This window comes from Astatotilapia calliptera, chromosome 8, assembly GCF_900246225.1.
Source record: "Astatotilapia calliptera chromosome 8, fAstCal1.2, whole genome shotgun sequence".
In the NCBI taxonomy this organism is placed as follows: domain Eukaryota; kingdom Metazoa; phylum Chordata; class Actinopteri; order Cichliformes; family Cichlidae; genus Astatotilapia; species Astatotilapia calliptera.
The window spans coordinates 6,479,968-6,499,637 of NC_039309.1; the positions used below are offsets into that span (position 1 = coordinate 6,479,968).

General features: G+C 37.7%; 1 protein-coding gene and 2 pseudogenes across 1 annotated transcript; 1 reads left to right on the forward strand and 2 right to left on the reverse strand.

Annotated features, from left to right (window-relative positions):
• The first annotated feature begins 4,552 nt into the window (after nt 1-4,552).
• LOC113028137 (interferon a3-like) lies at nt 4,553-19,019 on the forward strand. Its single transcript, XM_026178167.1, has 5 exons — nt 4,553-4,705; nt 4,807-4,890; nt 5,280-5,429; nt 5,586-5,675; nt 18,921-19,019. Exons 1-5 carry the CDS (start codon nt 4,553-4,555, stop codon nt 19,017-19,019), a joined length of 576 nt encoding a protein of 191 aa, XP_026033952.1.
• Nucleotides 8,230-9,425, reverse strand: LOC113028133 (interferon a3-like; annotated as a pseudogene).
• LOC113028142 (interferon a3-like) lies at nt 15,421-16,303 on the reverse strand (annotated as a pseudogene).
• Nucleotides 19,020-19,670: the final 651 nt, after the last annotated feature.

The window sequence follows — 19,670 nt, forward strand, 5'->3', positions numbered from 1 at the left end:
CTATAGGCGGCGTAGAGTTTCTACTTGGAACAAGTGTCACCTGGCAGTTTGCTGCTTTCTGCCGTGTGATTGGCAGAGGAACTTTGAAAGTTAATAGGTGTGTGAGGTGAGGTCAGCGCTCCTCGGTGAGGAAGTTCCAGAGACAATTAACTCACTCTGGTGCGAGTGGGTATGTTGTTCGTGTGACGTTTTAATGGTGTTCAAGCTGTAGATCGACAGCGCGCGATCAATATTCTGTTGTTGTGATGCCTCTGCAGTTAATGTTTCTTTTTGGTTGATTTGTAATTTCCTTTGATTAGTCCGTCCAGCCGTAAAGACTGTTATGAATGAAGAGCGGACTAACCTCTCTCGTTGTTATCTTTATCTTTTCGTTTATTAATTTGTGCCACTTCCCTTTTATAAATCCAGACTGCAGGTTACGCATACCGCTGATTCCCAGCTGTGCTGAGACCAGAACTGTTTGCAGTGCGTGCCCAGTGGTAAATTGATTGCAGTGTCTCTAAACTGGGTTTAGTGTAGTGCAGTGTAGTGTTATTTGCTCGCACCTTTGGTTTGATAGGTTTAATGTGCAGCTGGAATATTAGTAAAATATGTTTTGAGTCCTGTTTGGGAATGAATGGGAAATGTATGTTTAATTGATGGAATAAATAAATAAATTATACATTTATCTCTTTGACATTTTATTTGACACCTTAGTGCTCTGTTACATATTGTTGTAGACGCCACAGACTTTCTGTTCTCCGTTCACAGCTCCTGCCCTGCTAAAGACTTTTCATAACACACTCTGCAACTTATATGACCTGTATATTTGGCTTTTTATATATTTCAGAACCTGAAAAAACATAAACTTAAATCACTCTATACTCTTTTCTTCTCTCCTGTAATCAACCCTACATGAAAACAAACGTGCGTAAGGAGCGTCACTGACGTTTGGCGCACATCCGCTTTCATTTTATTTCATCATAAGTAACGAAATGTGTTCGACGTTGACTGTTTTCATTTTTTAACATTTTTTTTAAAACTGCCATTAATGTCTTGCAACCAGTGGCGGTCCTAGCCTGTTTGGCGCCCCGGGCGAACACTCCCTCTGGAGCCCCCCCCCCCCCCCCCCCCCCCCCACACACACACACAAAACATATTAGGAATTGTACAGTAACATAAAACTGTTGGACGGAAACACACACACACACACACACACACACACACACACACACACACACACACACACACACACACACATATATACATACATATGAAGAGAGAGAGAGTATGCATTGTATGCAAACGGCGACCAAACAGCCATCATAATTCGTCATACAATGAGAACAGGACTATTTTTACCATTTCTCTTTGGAGCAACTGTAACCCACATTATTTCCTTAGGGAATGAAGTATTCTGATTCTGATTGTTTCAGGATGACCTGCCATTATCCAATGACACATCTGCTTACCTGTATCTTTTGCTCGTTTCTCCTCCTCTTCTTTTCTATTTTTTCTAAACTGAGCACCTGATGGCTTTGAACTGTTCTTGTCCATCTTCCATTGGTTTTAATTTTGCACTCCAGTATGAACACAAATTCCCCAACTCAACGATCGCCACAATATAACCTAATAGACCTACACCTAGTTCGCAGATTCACTTTGTCTAAGGTGTATTTCTGGGATTTCACACAACCCAGGATTCAAATCATGAATACATATGGGCTTGGATTTACATCTTTATGAATGAAATGTGCTCTATTTGGAAGCAGCCGGCCCCCCTCCCCTGTCGACAGGCTGTGTGTGAGATCATCAAACTTCAAAGTTCACCAGGGAAGACACAAAGGATAACTGTTTGCCTTTCCTGGACTGCGCTGTGCACATTGAAGAGAATGGCAACCTCAACATCGAAGTTTACCGGAAGCCCACACACACGGACCAGTACCTCCTGTTCGACTCCCATCACCCTCTGGAACACAAACTTGGAGTAATTAGGACCCTACACCACCGGGCAGAACATGTTCCCTCTAAGCCTGAAGGAAAAAAGAAGGAACACACACATGTAAAGGAAGCACTCAAAACGTGCAGCTATCCTAACTGGGCGTTCTTAAAGTCAGCAAAGAGGCACAGAAAAGAAGATCAGACACCAGCGAGGGAGGATAAGAAAGACAGACGCAACAACATTGTCATCCCCTATGTAGCCGGTGTATCAGAAAAACTCAGGAGAGTTTTCTCCAAGCACGACATCCCAGTGTATTTCAGACTCAGCAACACGCTCAGACAAAAACTGGTTCACCCGAAAGACAAAACGCCAAAACACAGACTTAACAATGTGGTGTATGCTGTACAGTGCAGCGAGGAATGCCCAGACCTCTACATTGGAGAGACCAAACAGCCACTTCACAAGCGCATGGTACAACACAGAAGAGCCACCTCCACAGGACAAGACTCAGCAGTCCATCTGCATCTTAGGGATAAAGGACACTCTTTCGAGGATGCCAATGTTCACATTTTGGACAGAGAGGACAGATGGTTTGAAAGAGGAGTGAAAGAAGCCATCTATGTCCACTGTGAGCGACCATCTTTGAACAGAGGCGGTGGTTTACGACACCAACTCTCTGCCATCTATAATCCAGTTTTGAGATCCCTTCCCAGACGCCTTAACGCCCACTCACATCCTGGGCCATCTGACCTCAGGAATTCGCATGATAAGGTGGGGCCAGGTTTCACAATGAACTCACCCGAAACTCTGGCTGATTGGGACCCACACCCAGTTTCACACCTTGGCTCAGGCGATTAGAGGATCATCAGGGGGTCCTTTTGTCCCTCTGTGGGGGGTTTATATCTGGGACTCTCCACCATTTGACCTTAGAACTGAAGAAGCTTCTCGGATGAGAGGTGAAACGTCTTCAAGTAACTTAAAGAAGTCCAGACGCTTTTCTTTGCAAGCTCCTTTGACTACGATGACCTGGATGACTGAGAACCTTCACAGACAGATCATCAAACTGTAAATTATAAATTTTAAGTTGTTATTGATCCCTTTACCCCGAGTCCTAAAGTGTGTATTTATTTTCTTACTCTTCTTATATTTGTTGTTCGTTTACTTGCACTGCTGTAACTGGAGGCTCGGCGTTTCGTCTCCCTATATACTGGACTGTATATAGCGGAGATGACAATAAAGTTTACTTTGACTTCAGCAGCAAGCAGGCGCACCGAGGGCTCTCGCGCTCACTTTTCGCGTATAGAATTAGAATGATAAGTCAGTATCATGATGTCTCGTGTTTGGTGTTTGTTGGTTTTTTTATTGTTTTATTTTGCGAGTTGGTTATTAGATGCTATCCAACCAGCCAAAGAATCCCCCGCCGCCCCGCCCTCTCCTCCCTGTGCCACAAGAAGCAGGCGCACCTCGCAAACGGAGGGCGCCCTTACTCCCAGCAAATGGGCGATAGAAAACCGATGGTGCCTATGCCATTCCCAATACGCGCTGGCTGATGTCTGGGCAGCATGAGTACGAGCAATTTATTTATTTATTTATATTTGCCGATGCCCGTGAATCCGCCCCCCACCACGATGCTGATATCAAAAACCGCTACTGCTTGCAACCCGCAAAGAAGGTGAATACTACTGCCTGAAAATAATTACTGTAAATCTCCAACCTTCAATTTTCCAAGATAAAATAATGTAAGAAAGAATTGAGATGAATATACTTTTACATGACGGTAATTAAAATACACATATATTAAACGACCATTATCCGAGGTTTACTTGAAACCAGCTGAAGGTTAAAAAACTAAAACTTTTTTTTTTTTTTTTAATTTTAGCTACCTTAATGTCTTGCAAACTGCCAAGAAAGTAAAGACTCCCTGAAAAACATTGCTGTAAATCTCCTATCTTCAATTTTCCAAGATTAAAATCAAGAAGTAAAAACAGATTTCGGATAAATAAACTTTTACTTGACGGTAATTAAATTACATTTAAACTAATTGAACTAATTAAACTAATTAAACTAATTAAACGACTGTTGTTCTACGTTTACTTTAAAATCGCCTAAAGGTTTCATGTTAATCGCAAGTATTAAGAGATTGACATAGAGGTGGAGATTTGTGTTTTTATGCTTTTATGTGGTAACTTGACGTCATCTCATGGTGCTGCTGCCTCAGTTTTTGTTATATCATAGCCAATTTTTGTACAACACTGTCTTTATATGACACAATTATCATAAAAAACAACAACAACAACAACAACAACAACAACAAAAAAACACAAACACAAACTAAAAAAAATAATGACATAAATCTTTTTTCTGGTTCACGTTTTTCTAGTTTCTACTTGATAGAGTTAGAAAACGAAATCTTGCACTCTCTATAAATGAAAGAACAGATATTAAATCTTAAAAGGATGACATAAATCTGCTATGTTTTTACTTTTGAGACGATTATCCAGCTGATTAGAAAATGAAATAGGTGTGTCCTTGGGCTTTGCTATAAATGAAGCGCCTGAGGTTTGCTCCATCAGAACACCAGGAGACCTGAGAATTTGCTTCACACTAAGGAAATTTCTACATTTTTCAAAAATGATCAGCAGGATTTTCATCGCTTGCCTGTTTCTCGGGATGTACAGTACGGGCTCTTTGCTAGGTTGCAAATGGATTGTAAAAGATCAAGACGACATAAACCATCAATTCCATGTGTACAACAACAGAGCTTTGGGTTTCCTTGATATGATGGTGAGTGCACTTCTTTGCATAATGTTTAACATGGTATTGATTTATATAGTTTGATTAGTTCCATGGATATGATGTGTGTGCGTGTTTTGTGTGTGATGCAGATTACTAACACCACTAAGGATGCTGAAATTGAGCACACAGTGGCTTTCCCTAATCAACTGTATCACCAGAAGTCCAAAGCAACAGTAAGTCATCCCCAGCTTTTTACATAAAGTTGTTTCTTTTTTAATGAAAGAATGGAAAGTGTCGTGATTGCAAATCCACAAAAGTTTGTCTTTACCTATATATAGACTGTTCAGCTATGAAAGGGTCGAAGGGATTCTCTCCCACAGAGCCAAGGGAGTTGTCTCTTATCACGACTCTGTCATAACTCCTGTGCATAAAAATGTATAATTCAAAGACAAAACACAACAATGTTATTTTCAAACATTTGTTCCTGTGCAAACAAAGATTTTCGGTCCCTGGGAAATTTCTCATAGCTGTGTGGATTCTTGTTCTTTGACTATTCAGCCATCTTGAAGTTTTAAAGAAGTATGATCTCTTCTTCTTCATCTTCGTCTTCTTCTTCTTCTAGGATGAGGATAAACTGGCTTTCATAGTTCAGATTCTGGAGGAGGTGGCTGCCCTGTTTGAGGAGGATCACAGCTCTGCCTCATGGGAGGAGAACACAGTGGAGAACTTTCTCAATATTGTGAACAAACAGGCTGAAGAGCTTCGCTCTTGTGTAAGCTCACTTTCATTTGTTTTTGTAATTTTACAATGAATTCAGTCTCTCTTGTGTAAAAGACCTGACAACTGTGAAGTTGTCAGGTCTTTTACAGTTAAAGTGGTGAATGATTTATTTAAATATATTTTGTTTTATTTCTCTTGATTTATTTAGATTGGAAGCCACAGTTACACGACACAGAAGGTGCAACGGCGGACAGAAATGTATTTCAAGAGACTCTCAAATGAAATCCTAAAGAAAAATGTAAGCCTGCATTATTTTTTTTTACTGAGCCTGTATTTAGTATTTAGCTATGACAGATTTTACACCGCTGGTATTTTAATAATGATAATATTGTTTTGTCTGTAGGGTTACAGTGCTGAAGCCTGGGAGACGATCAGGAACATAACAGAAGATCATCTGAGGCAATGCGGATTCCTGGTTAACTCTCTGGGAAATGCCCACTAAAACTTGTCTTTCGGATAAATTTTTAAAATGTATTTGTATTTCTTAATTGGTTTAATTTATTTATTGTATTCATAATATTGACACTATTATTTATTTTTAGTATTTGTGTATTATTTATTCATTTATTTATTAGATTTCTGAACATTTTCCATAAAATAAACTAGACATATTATTTGATATGTTAAAGTCAATAAATATTTTCTTATCACACAAATTGAAATTGTTGACTTTTCTGTTCCTGAAATATCAAGAATAATGGTTATGCACTTATTTTTAATGAGTGCAATCAAACATTAGACACATTGTCCAGATTTATATAGAAAGATTGTTTTGATTCTTCACAAAAGCTCTTATAACATAGAAAGTAGAAGTACTGATACCTCATGTGGAGTGAGTATGAGCACCAAGACCACTTTAGAGACTTTCTTTGGTTTGGTTTCTTTTGGTTTATAAAGTATGACGAGTAAACTGAGAGCTTTGCCTTTACACTCAGCTCTCTCTTCACCCTGATGGACCAGTACAGCAGCCGCAGCACTGATCTGTCTGTCAATGTCCTTCCCCCTTCTCCCATCACTCGTGAACAGGACCCCAAGATACTTAAACTCCTCCACTCGGGGCACAAACTCATCCCTGATCACGAGTGGACAGTCCACCCTTTTCTGGCTGAGCACCATGGCCTTAGATTTGGAGGTGCTATTCTCATTCACTTCATTGCATTTGGCTGTGCAGCATTCCAGTGCGAGCTGGAGGTCATCAGCCGATGAAGGCAATAGAACAACATCATATACGAAATGCAGAGCTGAGATTCAGAGAACATCTGAGCCTTCTGCCACTTGGCTACACCTAGAAATTCTCTAAATACAAATTATGAACAGAACCGGTGACCAGGGCGGCCCTGGTGGAATCCATCACCCACCGGAAACCAGTCTGACTTATTGCTCATTGCTGGCTATGCGGACCAAGCTCCTGAAATGGTTGTATGAGAATTGAGTGGTCCATAGCAATGGGCCAAACAGCCCATACTCCTGAAGTACCTTCCACAAGACACTCTGACGGACATGGTCGAGTGCCTTCTCCGGGTCCACAAAGCCCATGTAGACTGGTTGGACAAACTCCCATGCACCCTCAAGTATCCTCAAGAGGATAAAGAGCTGGTCCAGTGTTCCACCATCAGGATGTAAACTGCATTGTCCAAGGTTCGACTAACTGCCACCTCAGAGGTACCACCCCTGATCTGGTAAATGGACTGATTCTTATATAGCACTTTTCTACTCTCCCGGGGTACTCAAAGCGCTCTATACAACATGCCTCATTCACCCATTCACACCCACTCATACAAGCACTTCAAGTGCAACCTAAACTACATTCACACACATTCATACTCCGATGAATGCAACTCAGGGTTAGTATCTTGCCCAAGGCATGCAGACTGGGGAAGCCAAGGATCGAACCGCCAACCTTCCGATCAGTAGCTGATCTGCTCTACCACCTGAGCCTCAGCCACCCCACACAAAGTAAAAGTTAGACTGATGCAGTACATGAGCACAATGCCTATACAAATATACCTATATCATGCATAAAAGAACTGAAAAATGGTACATACTTCTTCAATTCTAAGTTTTTCCATATTCGAGCATTAAAAATAAATAAAAGAATAAATAAATAATTTGGTCATTTTCAGGTTGTAAAATAATTTAAGTGGAAGCTTAGACGACAGTATTTATAATTATTTAACAAAAAGTAAACTTCACAGCATCACATCTGAAATTAAGTATATTAGCGCAGATACAAGAGGACTTGTTTTGCAGCCATAAGACGTGAACAACTTGTAGTCCCTGAGGAGACCATGAACTCCTCTCTATGTCAAAATATTCCAAATGTGAGGCCATCAGTTAAAATTTGGCCCAAACTGGATCAATGTAAAACAGAAAGGCTGGAAAAACATTACCCACGTTTTTGTTTATTTCATCATGAAATAACTGTCTTAATCGTGTCAATTTATTGATTAAGTGACAGAAGAGTTACATCTTATATTATGGGCTTTCCTTTTAACCCATTAAAGAACACTTTCATTCCACTTTCGTGAACTTCCAAGCACTGTGGAGTTTTGTTTTTCATTTTTTAGTTTAATTGCAATCGAAATCTGGTTAAAGGAACTTACAAGTTCACCATTTTGATATTAAAAAGTAATATAAACAATAAATTCACTTTGTAAGAAGATAGACTCTTTTATTTGGTAAAATATATTTTACAAAATGTTCATTTTGCTCATTATAAAGATAAAAAATATTCCTAAATCTTCATCAGCATAGAAAAACAATCAAAACAAAAATATACAAATAACCAAGTAACTAAATAAATAAATAAATAAATAAAATAAATAGACAAGCAATTAAATTAACACAGCCGTCATTACAGACATGACAAGAGACAGGTTTTATTGGGCCGTGTGCAGAGATGAAGCCAGCTGTTCTGCTCTCATTAGATGGGCTTTGGCTTCTTTCCTGATCACCTCCCAGGCTTCAGCACTGTGACCCTACAGAAATACCAATATTAATATTCTTATTGTTATTGAAACAAGTTATTATATCTATTTACTTTAAGGTTGATCTAAAACCCCAAATTAATGAGAATGATGTGATCTTACCATTTCCTTTAGGATATGATGTGAGAGTCTCTTAAAGTACATGTGCAGCTTTGTGGTTTTCTTCTTGTGACTGTGGCTCCCAATCTAATTTAATTACAAGCAAAATGACAATTAAGAATATGTCATGTCATGTAAAGTATCATATTCGAATGTAATAAAAACCTAACTGAAAGTGAACTTACACAGGAGTGAAGCTCTTCAGCCTGTTTGTTGACAATATTGAGCAAGTTCCTCACTGTGCTGTCCTCCCATGATGCAGAGCTGTGATCCTCCTCAAACAGGGCAGCCACCTCCTCCAGAATCTGAACTGTGAAAGCCAGTTTATCCTCAGCCTGGAAGAAGAAGAAGATCAAATACAGACCACTTTAGAAATGCTTCAATAATAATAAGAGTGGATTTAAAAGACCAAATTAATCTGTCCTAAGGGAAAATTATGTTTTTTTCTATAAATAGGCAAAAGCTGAGGTTCACTTACTGATGATTTGGACACCTGGTGATACAGGTGATTAGGGAAGGCCACAGTGACCTCCACTTCAGTGGTGTTAGTGGAGTTTTTAGCCTGAAACACATTGAGTGTTTTAGTCATCAGATGCTAAATTGAAATAATTCTTTCACGAAAAATAACAAATTAACTAATATTAAAGCATTAAACACTCACCATGGTATCAAGCAGATTCAGAGTTTCTTCGTTGTGCTGTCTGAATTTATGATCCATCCATCTGCAGCTTAGCGAGGAGCTTTCAGTGGACAGAGCAAGAAACAGGCAAGCAAAGAGAATCCTGTTCATCATTTTTTAAAGGTATAAACTTCCTTTGTATGAAGCAAACTCGGATGTCTCCCGGTGTTCTGATGGAGCAGACCTGCAGCGCCGCATTTATAGCAGAGCGAACATATTTCATTTTCCATACCTGGGAAACCCGCAGGTGAGCGGGTTGAGGCCTCAACGTACAACAGGCTGTAATGTCGGAAATCTCAGATTAGAATTTGTATCCAAATCAAAGAAAATATTCCACAGTGGAGGATAGGCAGCGTTTTTAAACAAGCTAAGGTATCACCCTCGTTAATTTAGTAATTTACGTCACTACGAGTTACCTGCCAAACATAAATACATGAACTTAAATACGTGAAACACAAAACAAGAAACACATCTCACAGCTGATTTTTTTCCCCATTAGGCTACCTCTACATGTTTCTGAAATAGTTAAGTTGTGATATGAAAAAAATTACGTCTTCCTTGAATATTTATCTCGATTTTAGCGCCAGTTTACACCCCGAAAATAAAAATAATTAAATACAATGAGATTTCATTAACGGCCACCTTACTTAAATCTGTGTAATTTATAATAAAAGCTGGTACTGCACATTTCATCAATTTGCATTACTTGTTTGTGTTTTTTTTTTTCCTTTTTTCGGCATCTTTTTTCACACAGCACACAGTGTTTTCGGTTTGAACAACGAACAATGTATTTTTTTCACAGTTGGAATTACTCAGTTGCTTCTTTTACCTAACGCTCCAGGTCTATTGCACAGTGTCCATGTGTGCTATAAAAGGGAAGTTCTTACTTTCAGAAACTGAAAGTGGCTTGATGACTGTGCGGAATGTGTCGTAACGCGAACCGATGAGTGACATTTCGCCTTGTTTTATCTTGAACCTGTGGCTTCCCTGTGTGAACCAGGTAACCTACGGAAAACTGCTTCACGTCTTAATCGGAAGATTAGCCCATGTTTTCATCTCAATTGAGAAATAATGAATAAAGACACTACTATTGTATAGGCAGACACGAGATCAGTAACCCTGACTGAAACCCACAATTTCAATTTTCAAAATTTTCTGGACCGGTACAGGACAAATACGGCCTAGCTTGAATTGTGACCACTATAAAAAAGCATAAAAACTCTCATTTTGAAGACCCTGAGTAATTTATCGCCTGTAGATTTGATTAAGCAATTCACTGTATATTGGAATGAACAACACTAATACCCCAGTGCAGGTGGTTCTGATGTCATGCAAATGTGAGCATATATTCACTGGTACATATATTAACGAATTAATAAAATATTAGCATTTGTGAATTTTGTAGCTCATTTTTAAACACTTAAGTAACCCTTAAGAAGAGTAACTCTTCTTTATCTGACGGACTTATTGCACCAATATGCCAGATCACACTCGTCTAGATCACTGGAGCAGATCTCGAAATTTCAGGTTAGGTCTATTTACCGTTTCCACTACATTATGATCCTATATTACTTAAAGCGTCGTTTTTAGTTTCTTTAATTAACTCATTTTTTATTCCTTTTATTATATACTGATTTAAAATAAAGTCGATCTAAACTTCTGCTTGTGTGGTCACGTTAACCTGTGTCAGTTTGTGTGCTAAGCAATGATGAGAAATTAGTTTGTGAGTTCGAGAATTGCATTCGAAATCCAGTTAATCCTGCAGCCTGGAAGAACAATCACAGACTACCTAACAGATACTTTTACACCACTGCTCAGGAAATTTTTAAAAGGAAAGGTCAATGTATTTATTACATCCAGTGATTTTGTTTAAAAGAAGAAGAAGAAGAAGAAGAAGAAGAAGAAGAAGAAGAAGAAGAAGAAGAAGAAGAAGAAGAGAAGTAGGTTTAGAAGTAAAAGCTGGGGACGCCTGACGGTACAGATGATTGGGGAAGGGTATATTTTCCTCCACTTCAGTGGTGTTGGTTCAGTTATCCTGCATTAAACTCATCAAGTGTTTAAAGCATCAAACACAATATTGAAATATTTAAACTAAACAAAAATCCAACTTATTAGATGGCATTGAGTAGCTTTAGTAGCTTTTTATTATAAATTCAAAGTTTCAGATTTTATCACTGGAATAGCTTGTGTTTTGGTAATAAAAAAAAATATAATGTGTTACAACAATATCATTCCAACTTTATTACATTTAGACTATTATACAATTAAAATGATTTGTTAGCTGCTGAATTTGGGTATTGTGCATTTACACATGAATTATTTCCACAGATTGTTAATGGTTTGGTTTGGTTAATTGTTTTCTTATTCCTGGGTACTTTTCCACTAGGGCACAACCCTTTACTGTACGCTGACCTATGTGATTTTTTTATGATTACTCAGTTGCTTGTGTGGAAAACTAATACTTCATAAATAAATGAAACTGCACAGTATCCACACGAGACATAAAAAGGAAGCGATAAAAAGTGGCTTTGTGGTTCTGCAACTGTTGCCATTCAGCATTCATTCAAAGGAACCGGCCAGTGATATTTCACCTTCTTTTACCTAGAATATGTGAAACTTGTGGCAACATGGGAAGATTAACATCCCTTGAGACTTTACAAAATTACAAAATAAAAGGCATGGTGAGGAAGAGAGCCAGAGAATAATAACACAGCTGTGTTTGAAGAAAGAAATGCATTTCAAGAAACTCGCAGATGATGATCTGAAGAAAAAAAATCTACATTATTCTAATTCTTACAAGAAGGATTTTTTCATTTAGCTTATAATTTTGTAATATATTCTTCTTTTTTTTCATTTACAAGCTGCTTGGATAAGTGATTCTTTTTTTTCCTCTGTGTGGGCTAACAGATATACATAATTATAAATATGTATTAAACTTAACAGTTGATATAATTATTTAATACTTAATATTTAAGCTTTCTGAAGGGTTATTAAATATTAAACTTTGGTTCTTCTTTGTTTTTTTGTTTCTAAAGTACGTTGTGTGTAATGTTTTTATTTATTATAATTATTCATTAAATTATGTCTGGTCAAGACTGTAATAATCCAACAGCAAACATGCTGGAAAATGTGAAAAAAAAACTTGAGAACCAAGTGACTTCAAGAACCAGTAAATGCCATCAGACATTTTCTGTAGGCTCTTATCAAAGCTGTACAAAAAGGGGAAAATTTTGACCTGCTTTGACCTTTTAATCAATAGAACCTTTTCTTTCTGTTTGCCCTTTGGTTGCTTTTAACTTCTTTCATGATTTCCCACTGTGATGTTTCAGCAACTTTGCGGCCGTTTCCAGCTTTTTGTTTTTCTATAGAGCAGTAAAAGACATGATCATAGCATGGTTCACACAAGTCTGTTCTGACAACAACTCCAAGAGGCTTTTGAAAAAGTCTTTAGCAAAACTGAAACGTAAAACACAACAATAGTAAAACAGTCACCATGGTATCAAGTAGAATTAGAGTTTCTTCATTGTTCTGTCTGAATTTATGATCCATCCATCTGCAGCTTAGCGAGCAGCCTTCAGTGGACAGAGCGAGAAACAGGCAAGCAAAGAGAATCCTGCTGATCGCTTTTTCAGAAGCTATAAACTGCTTTTGTATGAAGCAAACCCTCAGGTGTCCTGGTGTTCTGATGGAGCAGATTGTTAAATGTTGGCTTTAAATCTATAATTACACAAAAGAACGGAGAACATGGTAAAATATCAGAATGATAAAAAAGAAACATGTACCTGAAGATCTAGAAAAGACCAAAAAAAAGCATGACAAAAAATACAACTCATAACTGACTATTTTGTTAGCTTGATAAAAGAAATAAAGTGTTTATATGGTGACTTTACATCAAACAAATTAAAACAATCAAATCAAAAACAATTATTGACTGCTTGATTTAATATTACAGAACATTTGTAGTATTGGGCATTTATATATTTATTATTAAATTTCATTTATTTCAGTATTCTTATTTTTTTGGCATGGCTTTATAGGAATTCTTTCCATACTCTGTGGGGGTACAGGTGATTTGATATGTACAATTAGCAATGTGGTATTTTCCTATTGTTCAAATCACCAACTTAATTACCAGGCGTGTAAAATAGAAAAACCTGGAGGTCTAAAAGCATAGTATCCATAGAGCCATAAACAGGAAGTTTCTGTATGAAGAAACTGAAAGTGAGTTAGTGACTGAGTAACTGCACTGTCACGATCATTCATAGGAATCGATCAGTGATATTTGCCTCTCTAGGATGTAGTTTTAGAAGTAGGTAAGCCAAAGAAGGGGATTCTCCTTCACATTTTAATGGGAAGATTTGGGAAGATTGCTGCAAAAGGAAGCAAAAAGGTGTTGCCGTTATTTATAATGAGTAGAAAAAAATGTCTAAAACATGGTGAGTGTTTAGTGTAGAAATATCTATTTGATCATTCACCAAGACAGATCTGCTCTTTTAATACAGAAACTACAAAAATAGTTGGACCCGGACCCGACTACACAGTTCACTCTTTTAACAGTTTTATTTGGTTGCTGGTTATTACGACACTCAGTTGCAACTTTTCAGCTACAACCCCACACACACCACAACAACCTCAGGTGCCAGCACGTTTTTTCCGGGGCAGGCGTGATGAGCTCCAATGTGTGTCAGCCTCCCCTGCAGCCGCGCCACAAACCACACCCAGCCACAGCTATTTTAATACAGATTTTATGAATGCTGTGCAACATTTAACCAAATTTTTTTTATTTATGTTGAAGGTTTAATGCCTTTGAAGATCCTCTGCAATCATGCAGACAAACTGTTGAAATGCAATAGTTTAGATATTTCAAGCTGTTTGTCATCGCTTTCATAAATTGAAGGCTTATTAAATATTAACCATAACTTTGACTTTTTTACATGAAAAAAAATACATTTTTATGTTGTTGTTTTTCTGATATATATTGTGTAACCTTATATTGAATTATGTCTGGTTGAAAATCTAATAATTCAGTGACAAATGGGATTGAAAAAGTGAATAATTGCATGAATGAAGTAACTTCAAGAACCAACTTTAGTAGTAGCAAACTCCATCAGACATTCGGTGTAGCTTCTTAATAGAAATGCGGAATAATGAGCCTTTCATGACTTCCTTCTGTGATGTTTGCAAGGACAGCAGCAACAGTACACTTGGGCCTTTAGAAATGCCTTTATGCTAAAGATGTGGCTGTGAATATTGTCTGCTTAACTGGAAAACCTCACTCCAAGATGTTTTTGGAAAGGTCATTAGCAATGAATTGTAAGTGATTGAGCCACATTTTCTCATATTGCAAGTAGTTCAAGGCTTTTCTTTTTTACACTTGCTTTCCAGCAACCAATAGCAATAATTCCATAAAACAAAACAAAAAAAGACAACTTTTGAAAACAATAAGAAGAACAGATTTGATTTGAACCTTGAATTTGAATTCTAATTTAAAGGGGGGGGGGGGGGGGGGGGGAAGGGCAGCATGGTTCTGTAGTTATTCATAATGCCTATTGACTGGACCAACAAAATCCAAAGCAGATGTGTTGACTCACAACAATGATGGCCAATTTGAATCCACTGGCCAGCTATGGTCCTTCTGAGTAAGGTTTGGTGTTCTTCCCATGCTTGTGATTTCATCTTACAGTAAAGGAATGCATGGGTTAGGTTTCATTTTATTATCATCATCATCACCATAAAATTAATTAAAAATATACCCAAAAGGTAGAGTATATAGTGAACCTCTTGAAATTGAGGTACACAACAGGTGTGAGGGGCTAACAAAGCAAAATAACCATCAGTGCCAATAGAAAAGGATCAGTCAGTCAGAGAAGACTGAAACCAGTGTGAAGCTACAAAGAAACTGCTCTAGACTAGAAGTAAGACTCTCAGGTTCCTCTCTTCCTTACAAAGGACACTTACCTATATAAATTAAAAACACATTTTTAATTCTTTTGTGTTATTTTGTTTTCCAAGAATCAAAATAATGAAAACATTTAATTGGAAATAAGAGTTATTTTTTATTGAATTCCAGACAAAACATTTATAGAAAATGTTAGTTTCAGTTGGTCATATTTGAAAATAGATACAAATCCAATCAACTAATACATAAAATCAATGGATAAATAAATAAATAAATAAATAAAGGCAATAAATTTTACATTCTTTATGTGACAGAGATTTTAGTTGGCAGTGTGCAGAGATGAAGCCAGCGGTTCTGCTCTTAATAGATGGGCTAATGATCACCTCCTGATCACCTCCCATGGTTCTGCACTGTGACCCTACAGACACAACAACATTATCACTATTAAAACATGCCAGAGGTGTTTAATTAAAGAATTGGTCAAAACATTAAAGACGTACCTTCTTCTTTAGGACATCATCTGAAAGTCTTTTGAAATACAGCTGTGAGTTCTTCTTCTTGTGACTGTGGCTCCCAATCTAAATAAGGAAAAATGGTCATTTAAATATATGTTTTAGCCATGTAAGCAGTATAATTGATCTCAGTTATCTCAGTAGTGGTGTTACTGAAAGTGAACTTAAACAGGAGTGAAGCTCTTCGGCCTGTTTGTTGACAATATTGAGAAAGTTCCTCACTGTGCTGTCCTCCCATGATGCAGAGCTGTTATCCTCCTCAAACAGGGCAGCCACCTCCTCCAGAACCTGAACTGTGAAAGCCAGTTTATCCTCAGCCTGGAAGGAGAGCAATCACAGATTATGTATTCACATGCTGAGGTTCACTTACTGATGATATGGACACCTGGCGGTACAGGTGATTAGGGAAGACCAGTGACCTCCACTTCAGTGGTGTTAGTGTAGTTATTAGCCTGCATCACATACAGAGACATATCATGTTTGAGTTAACAGGCACTACGTTTAAATAACTAAATTACAGTCAGTACACTTTTAAATATTTAGACTGAATATTAAAAGATGTGCACTCACCATGGTATCAAGTAGATTCAGAGTCTCTTCGTTGTCCTGTCTGAATTTATGATCCATCCATTTGCAGCTCAACGAGGAGCCTGCAGTGAACAAAGCGAGAAACAGGCAAGCAAAGGAAATATCCACATCATCATTTTTTCAAAAGGTATTAATTGCTTTTGCATGAAGCAAGAGCTTCCTCTTGTTCTGATGGAGAATACCTGAAATGCCGCGTTTATAGCTTTCCATTTCCATTTTTTTCCAACCCCCCCCCCCCCCCCCCCCCCCCCCAAAAAAAACCCCCTCTTGATTCTTTTGCTTTGATGTAGTTACTTATCTAAGGTGGAAAGTTTGTTTGTTTGTTTGTTTGTTTGTTTGTTTGTTTGTTTGTTTGTTTGTTTGGTTGGTTGGTTGGTTGGTTGGTTGGTTGGTTGGTTTTTGCTTTGTTTTATTATTTGCTTCGAGCTGCATGCAAAAAGATATTTTGTGAAAAGGGTTGGCGTAATAAGCAAATGCTTCAGCCAATACCTTTTGATTAGCCTTGTCTCATGCTTTCTTGCTTTGTGGTAGATCTTTGTTCTGTTTTCACTGAGATATTTGAATGCTAATCAATAAAAATCAAATCAAATCAAAATAACCTGCTGTGTGAATCCCGAAGGTGAATGACGGCTTTCACTATGCAGAGAACATTACGGATTTTAATTTGTATCATAAGGAAATAAAATATCCCAAATGTTAGGACAAACAAAAATTTAAACACTGAGGATTAATTGCCATCATTATAATGGTTACAGGCAATCGACATGTGTAACTGAATACCTAAAAAAAAAAAAAAAATCACAATTAAAACTCACAACTGATGGTGTAATTTGAGTTATTTGATGTTCGATATTGAAAACGTGTATTACTGGGCTGAGTTTCCAGCACAAAGCTCAGAAGATAATTTCTGACAAATTAGATACCTTAAATGAGTGCTAAATTACAAACACCAAGCAATGCACACATATAGGTTTTTTTCTTGGAAGACGAAGAATAAGACTCTAAACAAAGACGCATTCCTTTATAATGTAAACCAGGGGTGCCCAATCCCGGTCCTCGAGAGCTACCGTCCTGCAGCTTTTAGATGCATCCTTGTTCCCACACACCCGAATCAAATGAATGGCTTGTTATCAGGCCTTTGCCAAACACGATGGCATGCTGAAGAGGTAATCAAACCATTTGATTCAGCTGTGTTGGAGTAGGGATGCATCTAAAAGCTGCAGGATAGTAGCTCTCGAGGACCGGGATTGGGCAGCCCTAATGTAAACTTTGAACAATGCGCAAGTTTTGTTTCCATTTCAGGGTTAAAATCTGCTCAGATTTTCCCATTATAATGTAAAGGTGAACTCCTAGGTTACCTACTCATCACTCTAAATCCTCAGAAGGTGAAATATCAAAGGTCGATTCTTAAGAATGATAGCAACAGTGCACGCGCACATTCACTAACTTTCAGTTTCTTTATGTTTGAACTTCCCATTTCTGGCACAACAGATACCTACTGTGCAATTAGACCTGCAGCTTTACGTATTGGGTGATTTTCCGTTTAAGTAATTAAATCGCTCATTTGGACAGTAGAAAAATACCGCGTTGGTCAGTGTGCAGATCGAAAACGTTGCTTGTACGCAGAGAATTCCTGGGAAAACAAGACCATCACTGACAATCACAGAAATAAATTAGTATGAAAGAAATTAAGTAAATATATAAATGGGCAATAGCACAAATATCCTGCCTTAGATAGAATTAAATCAAGTAGCCAAAAATTTCAAAAATTCCATGGCTGGTTCCCTTGGTAAGACTGTCCTATGTAGCTATGTCGGTAATAATTTTAATAAACGTGAGCACAAGACAGGACGACACTTGACAATAAGTAGAAACATTAACTTGTTTATTCTTTGATATGCATTTTTTATCAACCATATTGTGTCACTTTGTATGTCTCTCACAATTTCCCGTCGTCACCCCCTCCCCTCTGCTGTGCCCCTACGCTGTTCTGTTTTTGGTGTACCACTCATATATTTTTCGTGGCCCCCATATGGCCACCTCTAAAAAAAAAAAAAAAAATTCTGGCCGTGCACCTGCTTCAGTTATATGTGAACACTGGCATCCTCGAAAGAGTGACCTTTGTCCTTTAGACCTTTGTCCAGTGGAGGTTGCCAATGTTCACATTTTGGAATGTAGATGGTTTGAAAGAGGAGTAAAAGAGGGCATCTATGTCCACTGTGAGTGACCATCTTTGAACAGAGGCGGTGGTTTACGACACCAACTGTCTGCCATCTATAATCCAGTTTTGAGATCCCTTCCCAGACGCCTTAACGCTCACTCACATCCTGGGCCATTTGACCTTAGGAAATCACATGATAGGGTGGGGCTAGGTTTTACAATGAGCTCCCCTGAAACCTTGGCTGATTGTGACCTACACCCGTTTTCACACCTTGGCTCATGTGATTAGGTAGTGGATCATTAGGGGGTCCTTTTTTCCCTTTTGGGGGGTAAACTCCCACAGGGTTTAAATCTGGGACTCTCCACCAATTGACCCTAGAACTGAAGAAGCTTCTTGGATGAGAGGTGAAACGTCTTCAAGCAACTTAAAGAAGTCCAGACGCTTTTCTTTCCAAGTTTTTTAGACCTTATGATTTATGTTTACTTAGAATTAATATTTAGGTATTAAGTATTCCAGAATATGTTAATAATAACTACGATCATATTGTTGTGTCTGTAGGGTCACAGTGCTGAAACCTTGGAGGTGATCAGGAATGAAACCAAAGGCCATCTAGTAAGAGCAGACAAGCTGGTTTCATCTCTGCACAGTGCCAACTAAAATCTGTCTGTTATCATGTCTGTGACATGAACGCTGTTTTAATTTATTCGATTCTCTATTTATATCTATAGTTATTATTATTTTTTATTAAATTGTTTGTGTATGTATGTATTATTGCTATGTTGATTTTTGATTTATTAATGCTGATCAACATATTCATTTTTCTTTTAATTTATACTGAGCAAATATTTTTATGATATTCTTTCTATATTCTAAACACACGCTGCCAGCATCTAGAAGCGTCTTGGGATATCAGTGTTGCTCATTCCAATATACTATGTCAATACATAGTCAAGTCTACAAGTAATAAATGATTTACTCAAGGTCTTTAAATAGGAGTTTTTATACTCGTTTGCAGTTCAGTTTCAACATTTTTACTCTTAATGCCAACTACTGTAAACCCGAAAAAGCTGATGAACTTAAAAGTCGAAGCTTATCATCTTATCAGAACTTTAATATTTTGATTACACTTGTACCTGTTCGTTGCAGTAAAACTAACATGTTTAATATTTAAACACTGAACTGCTTCGCACTCCGTCCAAGCACTTTGCTCTCCAATGTTGTCTTTCTATTGTTTTGTATATAATCCTCTAGTTTGTATAATGTAATAAGGTCATCCACTGTTATTTGTGCATGCAACTGCATTTTAGA

Excerpts from the sequence above, each read along its gene's own strand:
- LOC113028137 (XM_026178167.1), top strand. The coding sequence starts at position 4,553 with ATGATCAGCAGGATTTTCATCGCTTGCCTGTTTCTCGGGATGTACAGT. Across the intron at positions 4,706-4,806 it reads TGGGTTTCCTTGATATGATG|ATTACTAACACCACTAAGGA; the intron begins GTGAGTGCACTT and ends TGTGTGATGCAG. Across the intron at positions 5,676-18,920 it reads ATGAAATCCTAAAGAAAAAT|GGTCACAGTGCTGAAACCTT; the intron begins GTAAGCCTGCAT and ends TTGTGTCTGTAG.